Source organism: Lissotriton vulgaris, unplaced genomic scaffold (assembly GCF_964263255.1).
Source record: "Lissotriton vulgaris unplaced genomic scaffold, aLisVul1.2 SCAFFOLD_1942, whole genome shotgun sequence".
Taxonomy (NCBI): Eukaryota; Metazoa; Chordata; class Amphibia; order Caudata; family Salamandridae; genus Lissotriton; species Lissotriton vulgaris.
The window spans coordinates 275,432-296,643 of NW_028243614.1; the positions used below are offsets into that span (position 1 = coordinate 275,432).

At 42.4% G+C, this 21,212-nt stretch overlaps 1 protein-coding gene across 1 annotated transcript in view; it reads right to left on the reverse strand.

Moving 5' to 3' along the window:
* Positions 1-701: 701 nt before the first annotated feature.
* LOC147668281 (rho GTPase-activating protein 19-like) overlaps positions 702-21,212 on the reverse strand; it is a gene marked incomplete at its 5' end in the record, with an annotated part of 173,199 nt that continues 152,688 nt past the window's right edge. Inside the window, 2 exons of the mRNA XM_086948641.1 lie at positions 702-3,453; positions 8,787-8,870. Coding sequence (XP_086804767.1) covers positions 3,397-3,453; positions 8,787-8,870 — 141 coding nt within the window. The remainder of the gene's footprint in view (positions 3,454-8,786; positions 8,871-21,212) is intronic.

Below are 21,212 nucleotides of genomic sequence, written 5' to 3' on the forward strand. Positions count from 1 at the left end.
GGCCTGAAATGCGCATTTCTCAATAAACTCATGCAGCCTTATGTTTAAGATGGCTGTCCCCAAGACATTCACTGACTCTTTGTGGCTGCTGACCAGGTTGATTGCAGACACAGTTCTGTTCCCTTGCACAACATGCTTGCTCCACACACAGAAGGGCATACCATTTGAGCCCCTGCTTGTTCATATAACATACAGCTCGGATATTGTCTGAAAAAACCTAGCTTTAAAAGAAAGGACTTGAAGTTCCATGTTAAATATTTGAGCTACTGTGTCAGAATAGACCAGATAGGTACAATAATGGACTAATGGTGATTTATTAAAGGGCTATGGAGAAATGGGAGTGTCAGCATCCCTTTGATGTTTAAAGGGAACACCTTAAAAGGCACCCCTGGGGCACTGTTGTCTATCTAGGAGCACATGATGGGAAATTCTAAAGCATTTCTTCATATCTGTAATAGAGATAATTACTAGTTTATTAGAAGGATATACGGAAATATGTTTACCGCGCACTGAGGTCCCTTTGTCAGGGAAAGAATCTTCATTCACAAAGCAATCACTCAAACCTTTGTATTTTCCCAACTATTATTACTTTGTTCTCAACCCTAGTAATAGCCTAGCTCTCAACTTCAGATATACCTACAGTATTGCTTCTGAAATCTGTACAGAGGTGGAATATTTTCTGTCTAGCTCTTTCCTCGAGAGTTGGGGACCTTGCTATGAGATGTGTATGTGCCAGACTTGGACAAAATGAAAATCTGTGCACCTCTGAGTGAGTGGACTGACTGCCACAGCCTCTATCGCACACTCTTCTTTACACTGTCACTGAAGACCACAGGCAGGGCCTTAATGGCATGTTGTCACTTGGTAGGATAAAATGGAAGACAAGTAGACAGAGCAGCAGTTAAACTGCCACGAGACAGGACTGGAAGTGCTTGGATCAATTCGGACCTTAAGGGAGTGTTTTAAGACTCTGTGCATTGACGGAGCTAAAGAAGTTAGAAGAGTCAAAATAGTAGTGCATCCTCTGTTGACCATGTACCTTGACCGGTGGACCAATCATGACCTTATAGGCAAGAAACTGTGTTTGTTTTTAATAGTCTTTAACAGTCTTATTCAAACAGTTCGAGTAGTATTGTCTCCATAATCGTATACATTGGCTAGCGAAATGATATTAAACACATATTGATGGACACTGGTGTTGGGTAAGAATGCTTTAGGTTTATCCCCACTGACATCTGTCAAACAGCAAGTCACTCCTGAGAGTTTGGGTTTGGTGGAAAGGATGGATGTACTGAAGGGAAGAGTTTGATATTTTTGTGCCTTATGGTCATTGTGAGAACAAAAGGTTGTAACACATCCCTTTATTTTGTACTTTGATAGGCTCATGGAGCAGCAGCAAGAAGACTATGGAGACAGAATGTAAGTGATTGAACTTGAAATTTGCTTTGGACACAATCAGCAAGTATACAACTGCCCCCAAAATAGGGTTTGCAGAAAACAAACACTTGAACAAATGTGTGGCCTTCCCCCAATGGCACAGTGTGCAAAGAGGTAAAAATGTCCACCATGGCAGGCTCCATAGAGTATCGCTAGAAGAGTATAGAACTAGGAAGCACTCTTATTTCATGGAACATCTCTGAAAAGTTAAGTAGACTTACTAGAGGTCAAAGCATCAAACCTGTGAAATAAGGTAATCAAACTAGATGGTCTGTTTTGCCTGGCCTGTTCATGCAGTCGACACCAAACACAAGCTGTCACAGCACAGGCATGCCATCGACTCAAAAAGGATTTGATAGAAGAAGCATCTACACTGTCCATTCTCATTGTGTATGTGGACTTAGGTTTGTATGTGTGCAGATATATGGCTGTACCATTATAGTTTTCCAGGGTACATGTTTTTTAAAAACATAGGTGGCAACAATGCACATCTAAAATAAAATAAAAATAGGACTTCCAGCGTATTGCCAACTAGTACAAACAAACCCCTAAATATTTGAACATTGCATATGACCCATTTCGGTTCTGACCTACACTAGCATGGCTTTTAACGCCTCCATTTAATTTTAACGATACGTACATGCAGATGCCTGCGACCATGGATATCAATTTTGAGAATGAGACCGGATTCCAAAGGAGAAAAGCTGCCTTGCTCTACACATAGCAATTAATCACACCAACAAACTTACATTTCCGGCTACTACTTTCTCATAACACGTCATTCACCACACAATAGACAACCGTGGTTATTAGAAAATATTGTTCACTGTAGGATTCAAACCTACACAACCTTTTCACTAAAATGCTTTCCCATGCCTTCCATTCGTGCTCTATCTCCTAACCTGGACATTGGATTTTGCAGTTCAAGGCCGTACAGACATCTTGAGTCACACACAGCCGATGTATCCCATCGGAGTCCTTTAAACGGGTTCACACATGAGTAGGATGTAACTGCAGCAGCATTTCCGGAATAGGTATTCCTTTAAAAAGATTGCAAAGGCATATACATAGAATTCAGCAAGAGACGACGTCTCATCACAGCACATGCTCTCTCGGTGGTTTACTAAATTAAACCAAATGTGGGTGATCCAGAACCATCAGGTATGTAAATTGGCAATATGGTAAATGATGTTTATCTGTTGATGCCAGAAAGAGGCATGTCTGCATGGATTAAGATATTGGGCCGTTTTACCGGCATATTTTCAGTTCTAGCATACAATAGAATGTAATACAAGAAAAATGGGAAAAACGTTTTTTAAATGTTCCAAACCGCCAGATACTTTGACAAGACAACCCCAAGGGAAAGCAGTGGAGCTACAAACGTGGCCATTCAACACACATCTGATTTTCCAAAATGTTTTGTACAAAATCTATCTCTGTTCTTGCCACACGGTGGCACTAGGTCTCGTTTATTGCTAAAAAGAGGCACGGCTTAGTTTTACTCATCTGACGTGTAGGAAGTCAAGCTGCTCATGGTTGTGTCGAAGCTTCACACTTCAAGGCTTCTAAACGTCGCGAGCTTCATTAAGTTACAAGTGGCGATTCCCCATTCACTAGGTCGCCACATTTGGCGACTGGGAAGATCAACAAAACGTTAAAGCAAAAAAACAAACACAAAGCGCTTCAACATAACACCTAACACAGGAAACGAGGTGTGTAAATATTGCTCCTACAAACTGAAGCAGTAGTTCAGAAGCACGTTTTCCACAGGTTAAAAACCGTACAGTGTGAATTAATCACATTAAAAGGAATAATAGCTTTAAAATGAGTTCCGGTAGAAAGGGTTCTGGGTCTCCTGAGTCCAAAAGGTTCAGTCCTCTCACAGTATATGTTGAGTTCACAGCTTTGCATTAATGGCTATTGCCGCACGTGGGTTACCACTGGATTTTGAAGTGTCTCTTATAAATAGGTCTCTTGAGCAGACGTCAACCTGACTTTTGTCCGTTTGGAAGACCCCTAAAGTAGAAAGGAAAAAAGAGAATTAAATAACGGTTAAGAAAAGGAACCGGGTGGGGCGCAGTCGGAAGAGGACAACATGCAAACTGGAAAAAATCCGCATTGGCATATTGAAAAAACAAATTTTACGAATGCCAAGGAATTGACATAATTCTGAATGATCTTACAAACATTTTATGTTCTAGTGAAAAGAAAAAGTGTTTTGTAAACATGAATGTCGCCTTTGATACACAGATTAACTTCTTTGTTGCACTTCTCAGGGTTTGCTCCATAGAACGGTAGGGCCATTGGAACGGAACCGCCCTAGAAAAGCATGAAATACAATAATGCAACTAAAAATAAGTTTTTTGTAATTGTAAATACTTGCTCCGCCAAGCTGTGCTGTACAGAACATCACATCTAGTCGCATATAATCGTGGGCGGAGAGCTTCCCTTGTGGGGTATGCAGAGATTTGCCACTCACCAGGATAAAGTCCATAGAAGGTGGCAGGGTGAGTAGAGCATGACCCGTGGCCCATGTAGGGAGCCACAAAGGATCAAAGTGTGTACATTTCTTTTAAAAAGTCAAATATGTCCTGGGGTTCTGACCCAGAGGCTGGGTTTGCGAGGGTACCACAAACTCCAGGCAAGCGTTATTGGCCTAGGCTGGCCCTTTCGTGGATTGTATAAATATGTAGCCAGCTTCGTGAATCCTAAGGAAGGTCCAACACAGGCCCAAGTGCTGGTGAAGGGTCCACAAATACTAAAACATTTAAAAAGGGGGGCAATCCACGGCCATGGTCAACAGGGTTGCATAGAGCATCAGGTATGTGCAGTAGGATGGGCCGTCCACAGTGGGCTGGGTGCAGGGCCAGACCAAACATTGCATTAGTAACTTTCCATGTGCAAGGGTCATGCTAAACCTACCTGTATCAGATTTATCTTAATACCTTTGGTGCTAAAGCAGGTACCTGTGAGGTATAGCAATAGATTCTTTGTGTGAACAAAAAATAGGTTATAAAAGCACCAACTTAGACAATATTGCTCTTTAAAACTTAAAGGGAAACAATTTGTAAAAAAATAAAAAATACTTTTTCTATATTTTAATTTTAAAGTTTTGACTAAAGGTGTTCCATAGTCAGTCACAAATCTATGAATACAGATTATAAGTTGCCTTATGAAGCAAAATTAAACAGACAACAAATTCTTTTAGGATGCATGATGTGTGACACTAAGATCTCTAGAAAAACCCGTAGTTTTCTATTGCACACCCTTAAGTTGAAGGAAGCAGGAATCAGACATTTTAAGACTTCAAGGTCCCATCGTCTTTGATGGACTACACCATGTAATGAGAAGAAATCAGCCAGCTTTTAGACCATCCCATGTCTTGAAGAAGTACAAACATGGATCGTCGAAGCCATGCAGAAAAGCTAACCAGTTAATTTTCAGTTTTAACTTATGAAGCATGTGCATTCAAATTTCATGAAGGTCATTTAATGTCCAAACAATTGCTGAAACTCCAAAGGGAACATAATATATGAACGACCTTTTAAGGTATGCTGATCCTTAGTCACTATAAGTTAGCAGGCTATGGTAAAAATTCAACCTCAAAAATCCCAATAAACGTGTGTCAGTAGGGTCTGTCGCGCTTACAGAGGCATCACTGGATGTTATCCTTTTGAATTAGGAAGCATGTGCAGTTTATTGCGGGGTGTCCCTTTGGTAAACACAGTTAGATGATCCTCTGTCATAAATGACTTGCATCAATTTTGTTTTCCATAGCCAAGGTCTGTTTGATGTGGACACCGCAGCCAACATACTATTATTCACGCCACTGGACATGCGACCCCTGAAGGTCCAATAGCCTATTAACCCCTTCGGGGTCCGACGTCACAGTGGGCATGTGCAGAGGATGGTGGGAGGCTGTCCGAACCCCGCCCACTCATTATTCCGCCAGCACCACGGCGGAATTTGTACCGCGGTCAAGCGGTTAAAGTGAAACTCAAGAAGTCTGGGGGAAAGAAGACCACAACTCTGCACATTTGCTACTAAGAAGAGAAGTCACCCATTAAAATAGCTTTGTACAAAGTTATATCCTGTAAAAAAGGATTAAATCAATACTGGCCGCTAAATGGTATTTTTAACTGCCACTAGGTACCCTGCCCAATGCAAGCCCTTAAAAGCAGTGAAGGCATCAGCATGAATAACAGAGAGATCCATAGTGTTGGACATCTCATCTACAAAATAGGGTGGATGACTATTGTGTGGCATGGATGCTACTTTTTGATACGCATCTTCATGTCTACCAAAGACGTTAAGGGCCTCTTCATGAGGCCGAGAACATCTGTGATATTAAAGGCCTCATTTGGACATTGAAAACCTCCCCAGGACACTGAACTCGCCCTCTTGTGGAGGACTCCTCCATGACATCGAGGCCTCCCCACGCAATAGAGGGCACTTGAGAAAGTAAATGAAAGATGCCTTTAAGGCAGAAGTCTCCAACCTTTTCTTCAGTGAGTTACTTCTGAACTGTGAAAATCATTGTGAGCTACTGAAGGCTAAGCCACTCGCACAATGTTACCAGACACCCCCTCGCCAAGATTCATCAAATCTAGCCTAATGTCCATAGAGCCAAAGACTATGGTTAGAACAAAATACTTTGATTAAGGGCACTATGACAGGGCTGCCATGTGCGCCAGTGAGAGTGTGATCTTGGGATGAATGATCATGTGTGTGTATGCATTGGATATATGTGTATGGGTAAAGGAGAAAATGAGTATGTTGTATGCACTTGTGGCACAGGACAACCCTTTTGCGGCATTCTTAAATGCCTTCACACAAACATACAACCATTATTTAAATGGTAGAAATTAAAAGTGCCGAACAAATGTTCTGCAAAAAACGGTTCAATATATGGAAGCATTTACAGCTCTTTATATTTCTCCCACTTAAAAAATGGCTGTATTTTCAGTTATAAATATGACACCATGTCTGATACCCATGGGAACAAGATGCCACGGTGTGTAAATGAGACACCTTAAAATGGGAGAAAATTCAACTGAAGAGTTAATCCTGTGTTTATATGGATTCCATAAAACTCCTCATTTAAATTTCTTCCCATTTCAAAGTGTTGCATTTATAAACAGCATGCACCTTACACCCAGTGGCCTGTAGACACAATGCCATAATTATAACAGAAAAATACAGCCATTTGTTTAAATAGGAGGAATTTATAGTGAAGAAACATGCTTCATAAAATATAAAGACGCAATTGGCTTAATTGAAAGTGGAGAAAAATATTAACTCAATGTTACATAGAAATATTTTATCCACTTTACATTTCTCCCATTTGAATAAAAATGACAGTATTTTTCAGTTATAAATATGGCACAGTGTCTACTGGCCACTGAGAGCAAGATGCCTGCTGTTAGTAAATGCAACCCTTTGAAGTGGGATAAAATTAAAATGAAGAGTTGACAAGGACTTTTTTTGAAAATTTATTTATCTCAGTGCTTAAGTTCATGACCTCTGTACACACTGGGTCATACATCGGACATGATCAGGCTCTGCTATCTGCAGCCTGAAGATTATAAAGAAAAATAAACACAGCCTTCCCATAACTTTAAAAGAAGAATGTGATCACTTGCTTTTTTTTAAATTGAACTCCAGGCTGGGAGCTACTCTGAAGGTGTCTGTGGACTACTGGTAGCTCATGACCGACTGGTTGGATACATCTGGCCTAAAGGAACAATTAATCTTATTCAGTCTGCATGTAATCATCTGCAAGCACATTGGAGAGGACTTTGCTGAAGCTAGGAACAGCTCTACAGCAGGTTGTAATAGACCTGGAAAAAAGGAAGCAAAGGTCATGCAGACAAAATGCAGTGAAGGGTTAGAAAGCTCAATGAAGTCTTGAGCAGAGTTGTTCGTATGAGTATGTTGAGTTTTGAGGTGCCCCTTACCAAGGCTTCGTTGAAAGTTGCCTTGTCCTCTATAGGAGAAACCTGTTCTGGAGATGATAAACAGTTGCAGATTGCTGCCTCACTGAAGAGAACAAAGAATGCGAAGAGTAAGTCTGACTAGGATATCCAGTGTGACAAGTGGATCTAGAGTGTTGCGTTGATCTTGATCAATGATTAGATCTTGAACAGTGTTATTTTGAACGCAGATGTGGAGAAGACAAGAACGGAGATAGGAGGACTTCAGTTCACAGACACTGAGGTGGCAAAGGTGGCCAGGGAGATAGCACCGGTTGAGGGGACACTGAAGGTGCAGAAAATACAGGTTACAGAATCACTTAAGCGTGGGCACAACTAGTTCAGAAAGCGGTAAAATAGGGGAGATCATCTGCTCTGGAGATGGAGATGATGGCGTTAATGCTGACAAGACTGCTAGCAATAGTGAAAATGCCTTGGAGAGTAGTCTGAATCTGGAGTTAGTGGTACCATCCTAGTCTTCATCTTCCCGATGGAAGGGCATGCTTGGTGATCTTGATAAGGAGCAGGGCATCACATATACCATTATTTGCAGAGGATCTTTTCCTGCTTATAAAATATATTAGTTTATTATAGAAAATAGATAAAACTCGCCAAAATTTGTATTTTTATAGGCTGTTCAAAATACTGCTATGAAAAGCATTTAATATGTATATATATATTTTTTTAAAGTGCTCCAGGATCACACACGTGTTCTCAGGACTATTAATGAAGACCCGCGGTAGGAGAACATAGATTTTATACTAATTGGGTAGGCAAGTGATTGGGATGTTTCTAGCATACTCTTATCTATGGTTAGCTGAGCTATTGATAATTATGGTAATAATTGTTAGCACATAACACATATTGGTTTGTTTAAAATACCAATACATGTCTGTATTGCGATTTTGGAGGTCATAGTGGAGATAATCCATACCACCGTCAGAAGAGAGTGTCTAACAAAATGTTCTGACTCCTAATACTCTCACCCACATGAGGACAACTCGGCGATAATGTGCAGAAGATGCCAGCCCGAGTTAATTTTTCTCCTATAAAGAACAGTTTCCTTGTAGTTTAAGAAATCTACAAGGTCTGACCCCAGTATTTTTGTGAAAAAATTACAGAAAGGAAAGCCCAGAATAGTATTTCTTTGCACACGCAAAAGGGTCAGGCTTTTAGCTTGCGTTTCTGATCTTCAGGGAACCTCAAAATTGGTGCATATCATTCTCTTGCATAACTTATTGATTTAGCCATTAATGAGAAACAAACATTTCAGAAAAAAATTATAACGAGATACATCAATTAAAAACATGTTTGAGCAACAGATCAGCAGCATCCAGAGTGAGACACGAGAAAGTGCAGGCATGTACATTCTCCCACCTCTTTTTCGTTCCCTGTGTCCTCAGAAAATTTCAACCTTCCTCTTGTCACTGAAACTGCAGGAGATTCTTGGCATTTCTGTAACTTAAGGAATGTTTGAACAAATATTAAAAGAAGTCCATTTAGAAATATACATACATACAAAATTAAACATCCTTTGTGTTGTTCAGTGGTTTATCAACAAATACTTCAGAAGAAACACTGTCCAATTCATCATTGGTGTTAGAGAAGTGGCACATTTGCTATTATGTTTTGTTGAAAACAGGAGTACGCCCCCTCCGGGATCATTAATGACTACATATTCTCTGTAGCTTTCGTTAACCCATTTTCTCTTGCTACTCTGTAATGTATGTATGTATGCCAACTTCTACCGCATATTAAAACACTTTTTTACGGGTGCCTCAACCACCATTTTTAGGTTTAGTAGGCTTTGTTCTCGTCACGGACTACACCATTGCGCTTCTCACATGTAACTACAGTTTGTTTCATGTTATTCCAGCCCCGCCCACGCTGGGGTCATGTGCCATCACGTTTTCTTCACTAAGAGGCATGTGTAAGTACACTACTCATTTTGAATGACTTTGCATATATAAAGTGTATTCTGCATGCCCTTGGGTGAAGTGTTTTTTAGTGGATCTATAACTTTAACTGGATGGCTGCACTAGAATGAAAATCGCCAGCACCATGTCACTCGTCCGAGGGAGTGACTGCACATTCACAATCACTCCCAGTTATCACTTATATGTCTGGCTTGTTTCTTTATGCTGTGCCTTGTTTTTTCCAGATACTATTCCTGACGGTGGGAACCATAAGTACGGTAACATCACTGCACCACAGCACACCTTAGCGCATGTGCTGATAAATTCTCACAAATTCACTTATTTTGGTCCGGACGAAAGCCTCAGCACCTCCTGTCAAGACAAATATGTCAACCTTTTAAAGGGGATACAGAAGATCAATCATATCTTCACAATATCCCCACCCCGTTTTTAACCGTGCCCTAGAACTCTAGAATAAAGGCATTTAATGAGCATCCTGTAATTTAGGCGTTGCAGCACAACTGGGCTGCACTCGGCAGCTCGGCTGGGAACCCGATGAAGAAGCATGCCACCAACTAGGTTGGTGGGTGAGGGTTCTTCTAAATAACGTAATGTTTTTCCCCCCGCATTCCTGTGTATGACATTGCGTCATCCTAACATTTGGATCCCTTATTGGGTCCGTCCAGGTTTTTGTTTACTACTTGTTGAAAACATAGCAATGCTTGCTCCATTTGTCTCAATTTATGTGATTAAAATTAAAAGGCTTAAATAGGATTAAAACAAAAATGTAGCACAAGATGAACTATTCCAACAAAACAGACTTCTTTGCTGTGAGGCCTGAATCTAACCCCCATTTTAGAATCTGAATAATGCACACAAATAATACACACTGAGTTCGGCAATCAAACATAGTTGCCTATGTTTGAGCAAAGGAATGCTTGAAAACAACATCTTCTCGCCTCCCCAAACAAATACCATAACCTTATAGACTACTAGACCCTGACAGACCAAGCTAGAATCTTCTCAGAATACAGTCTTTCTACTTTGCTAGATCAGAAGCCAGAGGGAAGCTCGGCAATAAACACAAACATAGTCCTAAGTCATTTTATAGGCATTTTTCACAGTGGACATGTTTCTGGATCATCAACCATCATTTGTTTCCATGTGACTATAATCTATCAATATTGTAAAGATCCATCTCTACAACCAATAACAGCAGGAAACAGATCCACATTGGAAACATCAAAATATGTAGTATTTGCCCTCAACAAATACCTAAAGTGTACATGGTTTTACTCAGGAGCACAACAGACCTGAATGAATAAACTGACGGATATAGAAATCATAGATGTAGCAATACTCAACACTTTTTAAATGACCAATTTGGATAGCACCCCCCAACCCCTTTGAAGGATTACAAACACAACTGAAAAAGTATGCTTGCTCACCAGGAGTTGAGAATCCAAACCACCTTATATTATCAGTAATAAATTACACCATTTATAATAATTGCTTTAATTTTAATGGCAAAACAAATGTTTATACGCATCATTTTCAACAAGAACACTTGATTACATCCTGTGGTTACAACAGGCACGCACAATGACAACTTCTCCAAGATACAAATTATCCAATTAAATGGACAATCACAGTGGGCAAACTTTTGATTGACTATTACATTCTACAATAGACGCACAAAACCACAAGATCCACATAGACCTCTATATTATTAATAACCAGTCATACCTCAATAAATTATTTGCAGTACAAGGATACCACCCACAAGTAATAATCGAAAACCTACCTTTTAGCCAACTCTTAAGGGTAAATTCAATTGCACTAGATAAAACCTATAAGATATTTAAGACTAAAATGCTACACAAATTTAAAAGATAAAATTAAGATATACAATTGTCACTCTACAAAACAACCAACATCAAATAATTTTATTTAGAAAGAAGCATTTGAACAAGAGTAACACAAATGTTTGAGCGCATCAAATGTAACCTCTCATACTGCACAAACGAGAAAAAAAATTTTAAACTAGAAAATTTCAAAAAGCAGTCCGGAAAAGCAAAAACTACAAAACACCCAACAACCTGAGAGGGAATCTGTAGTAGTACCTAATCAACTTGTGATACAGATTCAACACTCTATCTGATCGAAAGTCTATGCTCTAAAGTATATTTTGGCCAAATCACAAGAAAGGTGAGCAGAGTCTCAGAGGATACTTCCCAAACAAGAGGTATTTTGGATTAAACCTCTAGGCTGTTTGTAGCCCTGAGGTCTAAATGAGGAACAACTTTTTCCCCCTAATCACAACTGCACCTTCTGAGTAGTTCCAAGACCAAAAAAAAACCCACACAAACATTTAAATGCCACAAAAACTGAAATAATCAAATTACATTTTCCAAAGTTCTCTTTGAGCTATAACATAAAACAAAAACAAACATCAGCCAGAATGCCACACAGATTCTGATTTCTTACGTCCATTTAAAATGAAAAAGAATGCCACTCCCGGGTAAGTGAGATAGGCTAGACAATGGTGCGTTTGTGGACCGCTGAGATAAGCACATCACGTGGACTTAAAGGTACATAACAATATGAACAACTACATAGGAAAGACTAACTTACCTGCTATAAACATAGAGACTTTAATGAACAACTTGAAATTTGGAATACGTAACAAAAATGGCAAACATTGTTATTAATACAATGCTTATGTAAAGGATAGATTGCTTATTTATTCATATTTTCTTTAGGAAAAATTGTATATAAAAAAGTTCCTGCAAAAGATTTAATCCAAAACACATTGAGAGAGATAGCTTTGTTGTACAAATTCACCGCTAAACAATTTACATAATACATTGCTTAATGAAAAATAACTAATTTCAACGGAGTTGATCTTTCTTTAATGAGTGTGCTCCGCCCCCAAGAAAGAGTTCTTAGAAGAACAAAAGTTGATTTCTCACAGCCTGAGGGGTTTCTAGCAACATGCAAAGTAGAACTTATGGAATAAATCAACTGCAACAGGTATTGTGGATTACAACACCATGAAAGTACATGTGGTTAAAATCCTGCAGTGATAATGCATATGATCAGCACAAATGCATGAATAGGCATGTTGCATGTGTCACACACACACACACACACACACGTACACGTATTATTGCTTAAGATTCTGTCATTTTAAGGTTGGAGGTGCCCTCTTTTTTTGCATGCCCTACAGAGAGAGTTTAGGAGTGCACACGAGGAGTTAGTATTGCAATCTCGCTTTAGTGAGACATTGACACCGTTACCGCCAATCTTCTGCTTCACGGTGGAGAGCGATATGTGCATGTTAGGGGACGATAGACAGAAGTAACATGGAATGACCTGGGGATAAGAAGTTTGTGAGAGAAGCATGTCTGATGAACAGTGCCAAAGAGCAGGATTCTTGGGCAAGAAGACTTATTGGGCAATCTGTCTTTCCCATCTTTTCACTCCAGAGGTGAAGTAAATCCAGCTGCAAGTTGTGCAGTCCTTTCGCTGTAGTACGTATACAGATCCAGGTAAATAAAGGATGGCAAAAGAATGCAGATGAGAAGTATCATCCTGGAGTAGATCTAAACTCTTGCTTATTACCTAATGCTTGCCTGTCTTACTACTTCATTATACTGCATCAGAATATTTTCAGTTTAATGTGTGCTGCGGCCGATATAATAGCTGCCTGTACAGATAGAGTGATGATTGACAATGCAAACAACTGCTTTTACACAGTAGATCTGTAATGTTATGCAGTTATTATATAGTACAGAATTCTCAAGTTACTTGGCCTCTTGTCTCTTTGGGGCCTTGGGCAGATTCATGCCAGTGATTAAGGTTTGGATGACCAAGCGTCTGGATTGGGCATGGTGTGGGTCAGTTACTGTCTAGAAAAAGAATTCATTTTATATTGGATGTTTTTCTTGTGGGGTTGCTCATCGAGCAGGATGGGATGAGCCTTGCAACCTTTCCAACAACCAGGACAACTGTGAGCTATGCGATTTGGTTTATCCTTCCTGGTTCCACAGCCAGGTAGGGTTTCTGGAATTTTAGCCCTCATCCGAACCCTAACCTGTAACATTTGTTTTGATTTTTGACCTTTGGAGTTCTGATGACCTTCTAAGCAACTTAAGCCTGAAAATGCCAAAGTTATGATGTGGAGTTTGGGACTCATATTTTCTTAATAATGGTGCATGGTCCCCGAGTGACATTGATAGATCCTTTTCCACTTTAACACCTCGTTTTCCTCAATCTTTCTAAAGTTTCACCCCACCTACTTTCTCATGTCGCTACACAGTGCGTTCTTTTCCATGGTACTTTCAGACCTGGTGCAGCTTTGTGTCTGCCACCTTATCCTTATCCTTATATCCCATTGCTTTTCAATTTCCAGGCATCCTCTTAGGTTCCTTACCTTTGAACTACATAAATGCTGGTTATCTGGCATTCGAGATTCTAGTCCTAAGGCTCCCTGATCCAAGTGTTTCCTGATCATAAACAGATCTTACATGCCCTTTAGGGCCCGGTCTCTGAGACTCTGTTTCTAAGTGGGTAAAGTTAGATAGTTGTTTGGCTCCCTACCCAAAGAATAGTGGGATATTGTTACACTGATACATAGATAGCCTTATTAGACAAGTACACACCTAGTGAGGTATAAGATAGGCATGAGGGAAAGTATGAGTACTTCGGCATAGCTGGTGTAATTTTGGTAATTTCATGAACCATAATGTAAAACTTGAGATTTTGCCAGTACACCAAATCACGTAATTTTGGTGCAAAGGTTTAATGGAAGATGTACAGTTCGGGTCATTTTTGAATGAGGAAGGCATTTCAGATTAGATTTTCTTTTATACCAGAGATGACTACTCGAATAACTTGAGTGCTACCTAAAATGCGAACTCGAGCAGCAGTGCTTTGAACACTAGTGATCGGAAATCAATGCAAAATGACATTTTCAAGTTGAATTATTACCCAAGGGGACTGTTTCGGATAGTTTTTTTGAGTGAGATGTATTTTGCATACTTGCATGTAATTTTGTGGTAATTTCGCGTAATTACGCTACATCCAATTACGCGAGTTTCACACACCCCTTGAATAAAACAGGTGAGCAGTGAATACTCACATGTCAGAGGGAGATCAGTCCCTTGCCTAGCTAATGTATGCCTCACCCCATGCACATAGTAGACCAGCAAACTATCCCATGCTCAGCTGTGCTTTGTGTTGCCAGGGTGCTGAGAACCCTCTAATACACTGTATAGAAGTTATACTATATTGGTGGAGCAATAAAATCTGCAAGCACTGCAAAAGCACTGTCCTTGTGAGTTTTTGAAGAGCAAAGAAGTGTAAACACATACCACTTAGTTTTAAAAACACTCCTAAACAGAAAAAAAACACCAGAATTACAAACAATTAGAAAATGAAAACAGGAAAGTCCAGCCTTGAAGAACAAGTCAATTACCTTTAGTAACGCCTTATCTGGTAGAGACTATCTAGCTGCAGATTCCTTACCTTAAAATTATCCTCAGGCTTCTAACTGGATCGGGATGTTTTTGAGCAGTACCCCTGCAGGCCAGTAGGTGGCATAGTTCAGCTCCGCGTTGGCTTCATCCATGCTAGAAGAGATGTATGCTGTATCTATATAGGCGCCACCTCAGCACACTGCCAGTTCATTTTTGTGACTTTCCATGCCAGGAATGCGGCGCCAAGATGAAGACTGACCACTGGTGTGAGTTTCTAGGGCCCTTTTCAAGGGGAAGCCATCATCCTTTAACAAAGTCGCAGGTCGGGGAGGATGAGAGGGTCGGTAAGGAATCTTCGGCTGGATAATCTCTCCACCAGATAAGGCGTTACAGAGGGTAAGCAACTTATTCATCTGATAGAGACATCTAGCTGCCAATTCTTTACCATAGAAGCCAAGCAAAGCCTCCAGGGGGGTAGGTCTGTGAACCTAATTAAGACTAGAAAGTCCTGCAGGACTGAATGACCTAAATGCCCATCCCGACTGACTTGACTGCCCAGACAATAGTGCTCCTTAAATGTGTGCATCGAACAGACATTGCAGCCTGACTGATGTCCAGGACCCGAACGCCCTGAGCTGACGCAATGGTCGCAGCTTTGGCTCTGGTAGAATGAGCGTGCAAGCCCTCAGGTGGTTGCTTCTTTGCCAATATGTAGTAGATCTTATGCAGAGCACCATCCATCAGGATATGGTTTGTTTTTGCATAGCCTTCCCTTCTTGGCCCCGATATACACTATGAAGAGTTGGTCATCCACCCGGAATTGTTTTGCGCAGTGGGTAGAACCACCACGCTCGTTTTGGGTCCACAGAGTGGACTCTCCCCCCTTCATTGGAAGAATGAGGCGAACAAAAAAAGGTAGGCAGGGTGATGGTGTGGCCTACGCAAAAAGGAGTGAATACCTTCGGAAGGAAGGATGCCCTGGTCCGAAGCACCAGTTTGTTCGGGTATAAAGTAGTATATGGAAGATGCGCCGAGTGTACCTACCACTCGCTGACCATCCTGGCCAATGTAATAACCACCAGAAAAGTAGACATGAGGGTCCATAATCGAAGAGGACAGTTGTGCAATGGCTTAAAAGCTGTACAATTCAGGAAAGTGAGGACCAGGTTCAAATCTCACAGGAGCACGATGAATGGCCTGGGGAAAACGTGTTGCAAACCTTTGCAAAACTTGTCAAAACAGGTGACTTAAGTATGGAAGGGTGGTCCCGCAACTTCAAAAATTGATCAAAAATAGTCTTCAAATGTGCCTAGAGCAGAGCTATGCTGGGCCAAAGAAAGGACAAATAATAAGACCTGAGAAAGAGGAGCAGAGAGGGGATCAATGTTTCTCAATATAAACAGAGCCACATATGTGGCCCAGCGGCAGGTGCACACCATTTTGGTAGAGGGACGCTTGGCTGCCAGAATAACATCACAGACTTTGGGTTAAATGCTCTCAATACGCATTAAAAGCGGTACAAAAGGGGGTGGTGATGGACGGAGCATCTGAATCAATCAAACACTCACACCCAGTCAAAAGATCTAGGTTTAATCCATCACCGTTCCTTAGCCCACTCTGCCACCCCAGTTCAGACATGGCTATATGCAAATCAGTCTGACTCTGTGCCTCATGAGAACAGTCCAGCCCGAACTGCCAAGCCATGTCTTCCCTGGACCTGAAACAATCTTCCGAGGACCGGTTTCTGGCATTCCAGCCGTCTTCAGCCCGGCTTGCTTGAATCCAGTGGCAAAGTGAGCAAGGGACTCACGTCTGAGCATACCCTGCCACACTTATGGCGGCCAAAAGCGGTACAAAAATGGGGTGGTGATGGACAGAGCATCTGAATCAATCAAACACTCACACCCAGTCAAAAGATCTGGGTTTAATCCATCACCGTTCTTTAACCCACTCTGCCACCCCAGTTCAGACATGGCTATATGCAAATCAGTCTGACCCTGTGCCTCATGGGAACAGTCCAGCCCAATCGTCGAGGTAGGGGGAGACTGGAAACCCAGACCTCTTCAGATGGGTGTTCACGAAGGTGATGGCGGTGGTTTCAACATAAGAGGAACTGTTTAGGTCAAAGGGGAGAACAGCACATTAAAACTGCTCCGGGCCCACCATGAACGGCCCTCCCCTTGACAACAGCCTGAGAGTATGGCTTGAGCCTACTCCCAAACTATAGGCAGCACTTGCACACTGAGTTTCAGATCATGTGGGAATAATGGCCCAAGAGGCACACTGTGTTCACTGACCACAGTGAAAGGCTAGGGGAAGAGAACATTCTCTTTCCAAAGGTGTCCAGCCTCTTGGATTTCCTATCCTGTGGCGTGGGAGGGGAAGCGCCAGGGTTGATTCTGGAAGTGGAGGCCTGGACCACCAAGCTCTCTAGAGTGGGGTGCTAGGTGAGGCAACTGGGGTCCTTTGGAGCAGGGCGGTAGGCAATCATCCTGTGCACAGGAGCTCCAGTATGGAGCCTGGACCAGGCACAGAGGAGAATGTTGTGAGGGCTTCAACAAAGAGGAGTAAGGGCTTGGAAGGATCTGTCCCCAGCTGAAGCACCTCTGTCAAGATGTTAGTCTTGACTGCCACTGAGGTCCAAGTACTCAGCTGCCCTACACAACCTAATAACAAAAGAGGCCACCTTCTCTGTAGCAACTGTAGGAGGGGAGACAAAGCCAGTGTTAAGTGAGGTGTCTAACCCACTGGCATCCACCAGATCCTCATTCCAGGTGTCCTCCGTATCATACAAGAGGGGTTATATTAATAAAGAACGCCATACCCTTCCCATTCATCCCCTGTACCAGGCTTGTCAAAGGCAAAAGGCCCTGGCTCCGACCAGTAGGCATGGGTCCTGAAGGCACTGGAACACAAGCTGTGCAACGCCGGTCTGCTCAGAGTCAGAGTTGATGACGATGGAAAACTTTCACAGGAGAATCCGTACAGGGTCTTGCGGTCAGCACTGCTCTGGATTAAGCACCAGTTCAGAGGGGCTCAACTACCATCAAGGACGTAGAGACTGGTGGGAATACAGTAGGGGTCCCTCCTTAACTAATGGGACCTGAGGGCAATCCAGAGGGTTCCGGACTTCTAAGAATCAGGTGCATTGCTTCATAGAATTCTCTTAGTTGGGTGGGGTATCCTTCGGGAAAATCAGGAAAGTGCGTAGCCAACCCTGGTTAGGGCTCCACAGAGGCGCGGGGCCTGGAGTGCGGACACTGCCTTGTCTGGGGATTTGGACAGATGCAGAGAAGTCAAAGACCTCTTCGACTCTTAGACTTATTTTTTTTGTGCGACTTACCCGACGACTACCTTGCCCGGGATAATGACAGTCAGGTGCTGTTCCTCGATAGCTCCCGGGTCCTTTCACACGATTGGGATCTTGACTGTCGTATAGTTGGGTGGGGGGGGAGGAGCGTGAGGACTTGCTCCCTCAGCACCTTCGGGAGCATGATGCGGCAATCTTCGCAGGCCTTTGGGGCAGGGTCTTTCTCGAAGCACCATAGACAGACCATCTGTCTCTGACCGGCACCACATACTTTGAAATCAGCTGTTTTTTCAGAGGATACTCTGTCACACCAAGAGAAAGAATGTCCCAAAAAAGTGTTCGACAGAAAGTCGAAAAACGTCAGTCAAAAAGTGACTGTTGTAGCTCTTCACAGATCTGCACCGTCTGGTGCTGAAAGGAAAATGCAGAGGTGGCACCTATATAGGTAGTGAATAGCCTCTTCCGGCTTGGAGGACCCCAACGTGGAGCCGAACTACGCCACATACCGGCGTGCAGGGGTAGTGCTCAAAAATGTCCGGATCCAGTCTGAAGCCTGGAAATATTTCTAAGGTAAGGAATCTGCAGCTAAAAGTCTCTATCAGATAATCCTCAATATGCAAGGGCTCGATTGAGGAGCGTTTGGTGGAAGAAATAGCCAGATTACTGGATGGTAAACGTTACTACTTAGAAACACAATTGAGAGGCAATAAAACAAGGTACACATGTAAGATTAGCAAATAACACATCAAGATGAATTGAGTCAAAGAAATCTTTCTGGTTGATTCTGTGATTCTTTAATCAATTGCTTTTTCACCAAGTATAGATAGATACAGCCAATGCGTTTTGTCCAGTAACAGGCTTCCTTGGGGCAAAATCATGTGTCTAGCCATACACAGAATTTAAAGTAGATACACCATAACAAGTGATGCACCAGTATTCAACGAGGGCTCATGCAGCAGTTATCAACTCAACTAAATTGTCAGTTACTGATCAGTAAACGGACAAGTTCTTTGCCACTGTTGTGGGAAAAGATATCCTTCCAAGTTGCATGTGTTTGGCTATGAATGATCCAACTGCCAGTGGACCAAGTCACAGTGGTATAGAACCATGTCAGTTTACTGACCAGTAACTGATAGAATTTTGAGTCGATTACGGCTACAAGAGCCCTCATGTAATACTGATGTATTATTCGTTAGGACGTACCTACTTTCAATTCTGGCTAGGCACATAATTTTGGTAAGGAAAACAGTAACTGGGCAAAATGTGACGGCAGTATCTATCTGTACTTGGTGAAGAAGCAATTGATTAACAAATCACAGAATCAACCCAAAAGATTTCTCTGACTCACTTCATCTTGATGTGTTATGTACTAATCGAAGAAGTTACTTACCTTCGGTAACGCTATATCTGTAAGAGACCTAGATTAGTTATGGATTCCTTACATTTGAATTACCCCCAAGTAACAGGCTGGATCAGGAGAATTTTTCTTCAGCAGTAACCCTGTGTGTCGGTAGGTGGCGTTGGTAGACTCTGCGTTCATCGTCGTGGTCGTCGGAATGACATTGTGGTATTTACTTAAAACGCTGCCCTCGGGTGCGGACGTCAGTTCTTTACAAGACATTCCACGCCATAAGCACAGAGCGATGCAAGACAATGACCACTGGTGCACAAAATTAGGGGGTTGGGGGGAGGGGGGGGGGAGGGGATCGGGCGGAATCCATAACTAATCTATGTTTCGTACAAATACATTGTTACGGAAGGTAAGTAACTTGTTCATCTTAAGGAGACAATTAGTAATGGATTCCTCACCTTAGAATAGATACCCCAGCAATACCAACCTTGGAGGTGAGTCTGCGAACCAAGTTCACAGCAGAAAGTCCTGGATAACTGAACACCAAAAGTCGTCGTCTCTCCGGACCTGGCTGTCCAGGCAGTAGTGTTTAGTACACATGTGTGATGAAGCCCAGGTAGCTGCCTGGCAGAGGTCATGAAGGGGGACTCCACGTCCCAAATCAGGAGTGGCTGCCGTTGCCCTGGTGGAAGAGGCACGCAGCCCCACTTGAGGTTCCTTTTTCGCGAAGGAGTAGCAGATTTTGATGCAAAGGAGGACTCATCGGGAGCTGGTCCGTTTTTGCACGGCCCGACCTTTCTTGGCGCCTGCATAGCCAACAAAGCTGGTCATCCACCCAGAATTGTTTTGGCGATCCAGATAGAACGGATCCAGATAGTGTAGCCTCTCCTCCTCCTTAAAAGGATGCGGGGGCAGGAAGAAGGTGGGCAAAGTGATGGTCTGTCCTATGTAGAAAGAGGCAACAACTTTGGGAAGGAAAGAAGGCCTAGTGTGGAGTAAAACTTTATCCGGATAAACAGCCAGGAAAGGAGGTTTGGAAGAAAGGGCTTGAAGCTCACTCAACCTGCGAGCAGTGGTGATGGCAACTAGAAAGGCAGTCTTAAGAGTCGAAGTGAGAGAACAGTTATGTAGCGGCTCAAAGGAAGCGCACATAAGAGGTGAGAACCAGTTTCAACTCCCACTGTGGCATTAAGTCAGGGGTTGGAGGAAACAAGTGAGTAGTGCCCTTAAAGAAGCGATTTACAATAGGGAATACCGTTTTGACCGAGGGACGCCTGGCTGCCAAGATAACATTACAGACTTCGGGAGGAAGGTTTGAGTGGAGGACCGTCCCCTGCTGCTGCAACAGAAGATCCCCTGAAGAGGCAGTCTGAATGGAAGATCGATGGCCATATGTAATAGCTTGGGATACCATACTCTTCGTGCCCAATTCGGAGCCACAAGAATGACTTGGGCCCGGTTGCGCTTGATCTTCAGCACTCTGGGCAGAAGTGGTATAGGCAGAAAAAAACCTTCAATAGAGAGTGCCGCCTTGGAAATTAAAATGTGCAGAACTGCTGACATTGCACGTTCTCTTCGGTGGCTAATAGATCTAACCAAGGCTCTTACCACTGCTGAAAGAGACCTTGCACCACCTCCGAGTGAAGACTCAATTCTGGATCCATCATGCATCCGCAGCTGAGTTTATCCGCCCTGGCGTTCAGAGAACCTGCCAGATGTTAAACCACCAGAGGTATGCCCTGTTCC